The sequence below is a fragment of the Natrix helvetica genome (assembly GCF_964273705.1).
Source record: "Natrix helvetica genome assembly, chromosome: 4".
NCBI classification, from domain to species: Eukaryota; Metazoa; Chordata; class Lepidosauria; order Squamata; family Natricidae; genus Natrix; species Natrix helvetica.
The window spans coordinates 130,072,403-130,083,594 of NC_138550.1; the positions used below are offsets into that span (position 1 = coordinate 130,072,403).

The 11,192-nt window shown below is 36.6% G+C and overlaps 1 protein-coding gene across 1 annotated transcript; it reads right to left on the minus strand.

Annotated features, from left to right (window-relative positions):
* Positions 1–438: 438 nt before the first annotated feature.
* Positions 439–7,958, minus strand: CYP7A1 (cytochrome P450 family 7 subfamily A member 1). The gene is made up of 6 exons (XM_081952234.1): positions 7,817–7,958; positions 6,806–7,046; positions 4,824–5,437; positions 2,841–2,971; positions 2,395–2,570; positions 439–1,305 (listed from the first exon to the last, which is right to left on the minus strand). Exons 1-6 carry the CDS (start codon positions 7,894–7,896, stop codon positions 1,009–1,011), a joined length of 1,539 nt encoding a protein of 512 aa, XP_081808360.1. The 5' UTR covers positions 7,897–7,958; the 3' UTR covers positions 439–1,008.
* Positions 7,959–11,192: the final 3,234 nt, after the last annotated feature.

Sequence of the window (11,192 nt, forward strand, 5' to 3'; positions counted from 1 at the left end):
GTTACTAGTTACTAAGGTTCTAAAGTTAGTTACTAAAGATTTTGAAAACCTGGTATCACTCGATCATATTCAACAATTTTGTTGAATTAACATTAACTAAAAAGGTTATTAAATTGGATTTTGAATAAATGTGTAATTAATTGTTACAGTTTTGAATTTTACTGTTACTATCTTCCTTCCGTCGTGCAAACCGCCCAGTCACATGACCCCCCCCAGCCATGCCCACGAAGCCATGCCCACAGAACCGGTAGTAAAAAAAAGTTGAATTCCACCACTGGGTGGGGGGCACTGAGGATCAGTTTCTAGCACCAAAGGGGTGGTGGACTGAAAAAGTTTGGGAACCACTGGTCTAAGCCAAAGAATAAGAAATCACTCTTAAAACTTTCCAGGATGAATACAACATTTTATTGAAGAAAATAAAATCTATACTCACTAATTATACACAAACAAACAAAAACCCACAATACCCATACCTTCATCTGGAATGATATTATAGATCAGGATCTACAAAAAGCCATAAGGAAAGCTGGGCCAAAAGTATGAAATACTCTTCTAGTATTAGGATGAGTTTTGTACACATTTTATCAGTATTCTAAAGTCTAACCATGATCTTATGTTTGCACATTTTATTTACGTAAAAGGCAGCATGGTGCAAGATTGTTCTATTGCTTTTCAAAATGTGGTGAAGTAATCTTGTCTCTAACTTTAATCTGGAAGGCTTTGGGGTTACGTACAGTCAATCATTCTTTCATCTTTTCCCGTTACTCTGGTCTGGTCTCAAAACCAATACAAGCACATTTAGCGGACTGAAGTATCTCTAGCACTCACAAGAATCAGTCCAGAAATCTGATTTACATTGGGAAATATTTCCTATATAATCATATAAAACAATGGTAGCAGTTTCTCCAAACTGTCTCATTTTTTATAGTATATTGAAATACCCTTAGTTGATGGATCTTTCTACCTCTTTGGAGGACTGATGTGAAGATATAATAGTGCTCTTTATATTCATGGAAGTTTTAATCTGTACTTGAACTCTATATCATTTGAAGGCTGCAAAACACCAAGTCCAGCTCGCGATTGATCCAAAGAAGGGCATTTTACATTCTTGTCAATTAGTTCCACTTCAAAATAGAAAAGCAAGAAACTCAGAAATTGTTTGATTTCATTAATAGCAAACCATCTTCCAGGGCATTTTGCCAATCCTGTTCCAAATGGCATATAATAATATTTTAATTTGCAACCATTACGATAGAAAGTTTTTTCTTCTCCATTTTCTCCAAGATAACGATCAAATTTGAATGTCTGTAACAAAATTCAAATTAACTCAACAATTTGTGCAGAAACCTTAAGATAATTTAAGAGTTGCAAATGATATTCTTTTTTCTGTTGATTTGGAAATCAATGGCTGAATATGTTACTAGCCAAATCAATTAAATATGATGATATATTTCAGAATAAACAACATTCACGTAAAACATTGGATAAAATGTAAACATTTCAGATCAAATTAAAACAGCATTTTGAAGGGGAAATATTTTGGATGACAAAATAAGCAATAAACCCTATTTTATTTTTTACCCAATGAGTAGCTATAACCTTGATCTTTTGCATTTAGTTTCTCACTTCTTATGTTATCACTATCTATAGATATTTTTTCTCTACTCTCTACTTATTTCAGAAATTCTTTAGGGAGTAAGGTTTTTCCTCATCATCATTAATGAGTATGGATTCAAAAGCAACAATCACTCTCTTTCAATCTATCGTTTATTTATTACATTTTTATCCTGTGAGATACTTAAAGTGGTGTGAAAGAATATATGCAGATATTTTTCTTCTTTGCACTTTTCTCTTCACTGTTTATATTTTTCTTTATTTGTATTTATCTTGTATGTATTGCAGACTATAAAAATTATCAACAAAACAGCTTATCTGGCATCTAATTCTAATATTTATGACTTCTTTCTTGCTATATCCCAAGTAGTGTGTTGTATATTACTTTTTTCTACCTATGATCATGGTTTACTTAATAACCTCAATCCATTTCTTTCCCAGTAATTTATCAACATCGGTAAAACATAATGTCTTTGGAAACTAAAACTGAAATAATTATTGGGATGATTTTTAAACTGATAAATTATAACATTATGAATTAAAAGTATTAATCCACCTAATTATTGGTAATAGTGAGGCAAAGTTGGAGCCTGAACAAATACTGATATTATTCTGCCTATGGTATAAAGTTCAGTCTGAACAAATACTGATATTATTCTGCCTATGGTATAAAGTTCTTATCTGTGGGAGAATTCACTGAGCAAAACCAAAATTGTTTTATAATGCAGAATAATTTCTTCCTATTCCTAGTCGGGCAAACTCTTTTGTTGGAAAACTCACCAGTGGATCAGGATAAATTTCGGGATCAAAATGCAACAGCTGGGGATAAACAGCTATGATGTCGTCTTTGCGGATATTGTAGGAATCGCTGCCCAATTGCAAAAGGAAATCTTTCTTTGCAACTCGGACTGTCATGGATGCACTGGAGAGTCTTAGTGCTTCTTTTATAATGCTGTCTGTGTAAAGAGAGTAGAAATGAACTTTTATCTAAATGGAAGATAAACAGCTGTGTTACTGTACTGATAGTGAAGTCAAAAGTAATCTGATCCAGTAAAAATTAAAAGCCAAAACCAATGCATGAACTGTTGTTCTATCCAAGCATACTATATTTCATCATTAGAGCAGGACTAAGACTATTATCCAGCTGATTTGCTCTGATGATTAGTGGCTTCTAAATTGTAACAGATGGGAGTTCATATATTTCAGCAAAAGTTAACTAAGCGTACCTAATATAGGCATGTCATCTAGCTGTTTTTTATTCAAGCAAATGGGCTTCCTGCTTGAACAGATCTTTTCGCCAGCATCTTTTAGCACTCGTTCGGCCTCTTTGGTAGCTGCTTTCATTGCAATGGGATTCCTGAAAGAGAAAGATATGGTGAAATCACAATATAAATGTTTATTATTAATCATCTGTGTTGTCCATCTTGCCGACATTAATCTAAGCCATACAATGAACATTAATAAAATGAGTTATTACAGTCATTGTGCACTATCCTCAGAAACAGCTCCAGATTACGATGAGTTTCAGGAAGGCCTTGCCATGATAATCATATCTTTAAAAAAACCAAAACAGGAAGCATGGACATTGCAGCATCTCTATCTTGACTCAGCTATGAACATGTGGTTGCATGGCTCAGCTTGCTTATAGAAATGTTCTGTCTATATCAGAGGTGTCCAAACTTGGGAACTTTAAGACTTGTGGACTTCAACTCCCATGCTGGCTGGGGAATTCTGGGAGTTGAAGTCCACAAGTCTTAAAGTTCCCAAGTTTGGACACCCCTGGTCTATATCCTCACTAGGGATCCCACTATCAAAATGTATTCTGAAAGCTTGTTTTAACTTCATATACTCTAAAAAAGAGACAATCGAGAAGTTATCTCATCCTAAGTACCGGACACTCAAACATCAGAACCTGGAAATTGGCATGTTGCAACTTTAACTTTAAATTTATATTTCTGCAGCAATTATGCTTAAACAAGTCACCCAATTATTGTATGCTATAGAGTTCAGCCTTTTTTTACAACCCTTAAGGCATATTAAACAATTCAATCGTGTTTATTAGGATTCAGTTCAGTTTTCCAAGATGTAAGAGGTTCATTTTCTCTCAGATTAATGGTAAATGAATCAATATGGGACATGTATCATCAGAATAATCTCACCAGTGTTCTTAAATGTTATTGCCAAATATTAGGATGCTGCAAGCATTTGTTACAGGGTGTTTACACAATCTAACTTTAAGCAAATATAAATAGCCTTTTTAAGCATTTATTTTAATGCTCTTCCTTTTGTAATATTGGTTTCATGAGACTCCTTATCTTCAGAGATGTTCTCTAAAAGATTCCTGGCCATCATGGAATCGGTAAATGCAGATTATCCTAACATGACAAATCCTGAACTTCTGTCCAGCATAAGCTTTGTGAGTGTTCTGATTTGAAGTCATTAGGTAATATTGGTTTCTAACAGTCTGTCCTAAGCTTTGTAACAAAAATGGAAGACATAAATAGTGTTTTGCAAAGTAATAACCTGCAACAGTATAATTGCAAAAGAACTGGTTGTTCAATACTTCTCAGTTTTGAGGACACATGCATTGCTCATTTCTTAACAAACCATGTCTATCATGGGTATGGTGTCAGGGGCAAAAGATCAGGTCCACATGTGAAAGTCCAATTTAACTGATTTATTGCTAAAAGCTTATGTACAGATTTATTGCTTCAAGCTTATGTTGAAATCTGCTCAACTTATAGTCAAGTTAATGGGTCAATGGCAATCAAGGGGGGGGGTGGATTTTCTCTGTGGCTAAGTAATGATTCTAGTCCAGGGGTGTTAAACTGGAGGCCTGCGGGTCGGGTGTGTCACGTGCAGGCCATGCCCAACCCAGCTCCATGAAGGGAAAAAATGTTGTAATATGTCATGTGACCACAACGTGACGCTGTGAGTTTGACATCCATATTCTCAGTTGATCCCTTTTTTTACTTGTCCCCCGACTCTGCCACTCCTTTTCTATGGAGCTCTAATAAATCATGCTTTATTAATAGTGTCTGAAATCAGACATGCAGAATAAAATGTTTAACAAATATCATTAATATATTTAAAAATATTCATCCAGCATATCAACTACTACTCATATCATCATTTAATCAACTAGTAAATAAACTGACCATAATAAATAGAAATAGTTTTCTTGTTGACCACTATTTGTATGAACTCACCTAATAAGATAGAATGAACTCCAAAATGTAGCAGGTATTGTGTTAGCTTGCGATGCCCACAGGATTGCAAGATGTGTTTTTGCTTTATCCATATCATCAAAGGTGGACAATGTATCATTCAAGTGCATACGGAGAGAAATGAGTTCAGAAATGTTTTCTCTTTTTTTAAGGTTCTCATGGAGCAGAGCTTCAGCTAGCTTCTCCCGTGCACTGTAGGCATTTTTAAATAGATGGATTGGAAGACCAGCTACAAGAGCTGGAAAGATTTGGTCAAATTCCTTGAAGTTCTCTAGAGTACTGAGGATACGTGCTCTCTGGGCTTGTTGACTAGAAGCAAGGACCTTGTCGTGATGTGTATTAAATTCACTTCCAAAAAGTGTTAAAAACCCAGATTCAAACATCACACGATAGCAGAATTCATAAAGCTTATCAGTGATCCAGTCATTGAGATTCATTTTTTCTGCACTTGACTCCACCATGACATAATGCAGGTTCTCCATCATAGTTTCACTGAGAAATGTTAAGGCATTACCCTGCAATGTTCTTATGACGGTATGGTGCATATTCTCAGTAGTGAATCCATCACTTGGATCAATGCTTGAGTGTCCAAAGGCCTGCCGGCAAATATTGAGAATGTTAATTGCCACTAATTAGTTATCTAATTAGTCTTCTCCCATCCCTCTTCTCACCCTATTTTGATGGCATTTAACCCACCACAAATCATCTTAAAGGAAGAACTGAATGGCACTACTTAGAGAGTTGTAGGTCCTGGTCTAGCTAAATAATAATGAGCATGTGAAATTGAAAGTACTTTATCTTTTCTATAATTTAAAATGGAAATAAAACCATAGGGATAAGGTATACTTATATAGCCTACTGATAGATTCTGAGTGATAGAGTACAGCCATTTAGAATCCCCATTTAGTAACCATTTAAACTCCAGAAATTCATGTACAATAGGAAATGGATTTACATCCATCATTGGCTTTATATGGTGGATGAGAAAATGTTAGCAAATACTAAATCTGAAACCAATCTAAAACCTATCTTCCAAATTAAAAATCCATCATAATAATGATTGTCTCTATGGCAGAAAATTTATACTTCAAATAATTTGTTGTTACTGTATGCCAGGGGTGTCCAAACTTGGGAACTTTAAGACTTGTGGACTTCAACTCCCAGAATTCCCCAGCCAGCCTGGCTGGGGAATTCTGGGAGTTGAAGTCCACAAGTCTTAAAGTTCCCAAGTTTGGACACCCCGGCTGTATGTATTCTGACAAATGCAGCATTTATACTTCTGTTTTCCAACAGTAGTCTAAATTACAGAGGTGGGAAGATAAAATTTGACACTGAACTGGTGCCTTTATTTGAAAGATATAAATCACACTGATACTGATCTGAGGGCAAATATTATCAGGAAAGAAAGCACAAAATTACACCCTGAATCAGTCAGACCAATTACTAAACTGGTACTAAGTTAGAATTCTACATTTATATTCTTGCTTTCTTTGCTATTGTTATATGTGTTTTGAAAATAAATAATTTAAAGTGAAATTTCTAGGTATAATTGGAGGTTAGTCCCAATGAGTGCATAGGAACTGTACAATAAATTCATCTGTATTCCTGCAATACATCTTTTTAAACACGCTGGCACTGATTAATCAAAATCCATAAAGAAAATCAATCTTGGTATACATTGAGAAAGAGTCTTTTAGATTGTAAACGAAGTAGAGGCAATTTGAATTACTGAACTCTAAGTAAGACAAAGCAATAAGTGTATTTAATGTGAAATTTGGTTTCACCCCATTGAACTTAAAAGTTTGAATCTGGAGAATATAGGGACAGCATCCTTAGATTGTGCTAACAACCCCAACCCCCACACCAATCAGTATTTGATGGCATGGTTTTTAAACTGAGCCATTCACCTTGCCCACTTTTAACAGAAGAACTTTATTACGATAGTTATTCTTTTGAAATGCTACCTTTGCTGAAGTTGCAAAATGGAATTTTTTCCAGTCCAGGTTTCTTCCCTGTTGCATCACTGCATGATAGGAGAAAGGATCTGTGAGGAAATGGACATATTTTCCAGCCAATTGGCATGTGAAAGTAGGACCGTGCTTTTTTTGTCTTTCCCTGAGGAATTTGAGAGGATTGGCCCCAAACTGTAAAGCACAGCCAAGATATGGAAGCATTCCATTCTCCAAAGGTGGCTCCCCTTGACGTCTAAAGAAAGGAATATATATTCATATTTACATAGAGTGTAAACTTACAAAATAAATTAATATTTGCAATAGTGGTGAATATCTGTACCTCAGGTGTAGGATGAGATCCACTAAACTCCGCTCAAGATGTTACCCAGCCTGATAATGAAATGTTCAGAAACCAACCCACAAGCTCGGAGATCGAACCCTCATAAATTAAGGTTTTGCCTTAATGTCTGCTGTGCAAACGCTATTTATAACTTGGTACTTTCACCATTACTAGGAAGACTTTGCTCTCCCCTGAGTGATAAATCTACTGAGGAGGTAGTAGAGAATTGATGAGAACTCAGTGATTTGAATCCAGTCTGGAAGCTTAATATAGCTCCAATAATTAGAATGCCTCAGATCGATTGTAAATCAAATTCAATAAAATCTATGTGCCAAGCTAAATATATCATTTATACTTTGTTTACTTTGGGGAAGATTATCTAAACCTTAAAATAAAATGCTGATTCATGATAAAATATGAATAATCTATTTATATATGATTACAATGTCTATTTACCCATATCTCTATTTCTTTCATATATATTTTTTCTACATTTATGCTGCAAATAGATTATAAATCCTTTTCTGCTTTCCTATACATACAGTATACACATGAACAATCAATTATTATATCAATTAGTTAATAAAAGCGTAAACAGATTTTTTTTCAAAAATAAATCTATATTATTAAAGGGGGGGGGAATCACATTTCATGAAAGAATGTTTGAAAGTAATCTTCCTTACCTTCTTCTTACTCCCAGAAAATACCACAAACTACCACACAATATCATCATTGCTACCCATGTCAAAAGCAAAGCCAACATGTCAGATAACTATAATAAACTCCAAAAATGATACTAGTCTGAGACTGGTACAGGCAATTTTGAAGGGCAACTTCTTAGATTCAGCAGACTCACCTATTTATTTCACTGAACTAAAATAACCTGTGCAAGCTATTAATTAACTATTTCTGTACAAAATTTCTATGCTTGCCTTTGGAGCAAAAGCTTTGTGAAAAATTGGATTGCACACCTTAGATTTGACCTTGAGCTGATTATCACTTATCAGGAAAGGTCCAAAGTAATCAAAGAAATTGACAGCTGATATTTAAAAAGTCTATCAGATGTGTTTTCATCTATCAAATAGACGTAACAAATACAGTTTATAGTTCAAGTCTTGCCTTTATGTGAATGATTGGCTTTATTTGATAACTCCACATACCCACTGAGTTATCTGGCATATCACCACCTACTTTTGCCTTAGGCAGCCTTTTCTAAGCTGTTGCCCTCCAACCTGTTATATTGCAACTTACTGTGTGGGCTGAGAATTATGGAAGTTGTAGTCTAATATATCTAAGGAGAGAAAAAAGAAAGGAATCTATCTTTGCCCACGATGACAGGTGAATTTGGTTGGCTGTTACTAGAGTTGTGCCATACTTTAGATTTGATTTGAAGGCAAAGGGACACTTGCGACATTGTCTAACCACTTACCTGCAGCTCATTAAGGCAGCTGGACCTTTCCATGGAATTATGCAGCTGTTCTCTACCATTGCAGGATGATCTCAGGAAAAGATGGATTTGGTTGAGGGAGTTGCAGGCATATGCTTGCATGCTCTCAGACATCTGTTTGCCTGTGAATCTGAAGTCCTGTCCAATTCCAACTCCTATGTCTTGCAAAAAGAAATTTATTTTCACTTTCTAGATTTCATCCCCAGTTATAGCACAAAGGAAATAAATGTTGGTAGAAATCTGTTATATACTATTGGCCTATTATACAAAGTAGTTGCAGCCTGAGTTCATTACAGTGCTTCTCAATTATTTTCTGTCATGCCCCCCCTAGGAAGAAGAAAACATTTCGCGCCCCCCGCGCGACTGTAAATAGTATCATTTGTCTATAAAATTGTTATAAGTACACCTCTGCATAACACTGTATCCTTATTAACGTATAAGAGAATAAAAAAAGAAAGAAATGTGGATCAATTTACAACAAAGAATAGCTTTATTAACTGTAGCAGAAAAGATTTAAAGGAGCACAGGATTTAAAGGAACACAATATTAAAAAAAACTTTAACCTGCAAAACAAAAATATATAAAATAATTTGAGCTGATTTTTTAATCAGAGGTGATGTCTGGATTAATGGCTACAATGAGCACATTTTGCAATACATAGCTTTTTGAAGCGGGGTTTGAAGCAGGTCACAGAAACTCTCAGCTCCTTCTCAATGTGTAGCCGAGACCTGTATTTGCTTTTCAGAGCAGCAACAGCAGAGAAGCCAATCTCACACAAGTAAGAAGTTGCAAATGGAAGGAGAATGTGCACAGCTCTTTGTCCTAAGAGTGGATATTGCTTCTCCACATTCAGCCAGAATTCACTCAGTGTCTGGGATGTGAAACGTAGTCTCAATATGGAGTCAGATGTGATTTCTATGAACTGCTCCTCCTCTGCAAGACTGAAACCAGTAGGAGCTGGTGCATTAAAAGGATCTCTCACCCAGTCATACTGGGAACTGTTTTCATGGAAGTACTTTGTAAAGAATCCTATCAGTGATGAAATATGCTGCTTAAAATATGGAATCACTGAGGTGGTATCATAGTCAGTAGTGTCAAAAAATTCCTGCAAGTTCTCAAATGACACGGTACTTCCTTCATCAAGTCGCCTGCCCCACATTGCAAGCTTTCGAGTGAAAGAGTTGATCTTGTCTGTGGCCTGAGGGAGGTGTTGATTTTTCCCCTGAAGCTGTAGATTTAGTTCATTGAGCTTTCCAAATATGTCACTCAGGTAAGCAAGTTTCATCAGAAAGTTCACATCACTAAACTTTCTTGCAACGTCATACTTGTGCTCCTGCTCCAAAAACATTCTTATCTCCTCTCTGAGCTAAAAAACTCAGGACAACACTTTTCCTCGTGACAGCCACCTTGCTTCACTGTGAAACAGCACAGCTTGATGTTCAGCTCCCATCTCCTCACAGATAGCAGAGAAAACTCTTGTTTTTAGTGGTCTGGTCTTTATTAAATTGACTACTCCTATAATGTCAGTCATAACCTCATTTAATTCAGAGGAAAGGTGCCTTGATGCCAGTGCTTCTCTATGTAAAATACAGTGTGTCCACTCAGCATTAGGTGAGGCCTTCTCGATGAGTGTCCGAAGTCCTTTTCTCATCCCTGCCATGGTCTGTGCACCATCACTGCAAACACCCATGCAATTCTCCCACTTTAGCCCATTCTCAGTCAGGAAGCAGTCTAGCATTTTGAATAGCTCTTCAGCCGTGGCTCTGTCTAAGACATATTTACAAAAAAGTAGATCCTCACACAGGGAATTTGCCATTTCAAAACGTACATAAGCGATAAACAAACAGTCTTTGTTGCTGTCAGTTGCTTCATCAAATTGTAAGGCAAAACGTTTATCCTTGAGTTTATCTACCAGCTGTTCATTAAGATCGTCAGCGATGTCATTTATACGTCTAGCAATGGTGTCATTTGACAGAGGGATAGTTTTTATTTTTGCAGCACTTGCGTCATCCAGCATGACAGAGACCATGTCTAATGCTGCAGGTAGTATCAGCTCTTCTGCTATGGTGTGGGGTTTTTTGTACTGAGCAATTTGGTACGCCACCTTATATGATGCCAACAATGCTCGCTGGTTTACTGAAGTAGCAGTCAGAAAGCGGGATGATTGTTTGCAATATTCGACACGTTTTCACTGAAAAAACTCAAGCGGCTTATTAGCGTGATTGGGGTGTAATGTCTTTAAGTGATGACTTAATTTATTTGGCTTCATGCTGTCCGCTGCCAACATTTTTAGACATAGTAAGCACACCGGTCTTTCCTCGTCTCCCACCGTAGTCACAGTGAAGCCAAGCGCTACATACGCCTCGTCATATTTCCTCGTCTTAGCCTTCGGAAGACTTTCTTTTATCTCCTTCTCTCCTTCTCTCTCCGCCTGTCTTCTCATCCCTGGGGGTCGTATCTACTTGCGGCTCCTGTAATGGATATTGACCCTTATTATCGCTCTTTCTCCTCTGTGAGTGGCACTAGGAACCGGCGTATTGATTCCTGTATGTCTCCACGGGTCCTCTGCATGTGTCACGTGCGTTGACGGTCATGTGGTCCTCCGCGTCGGG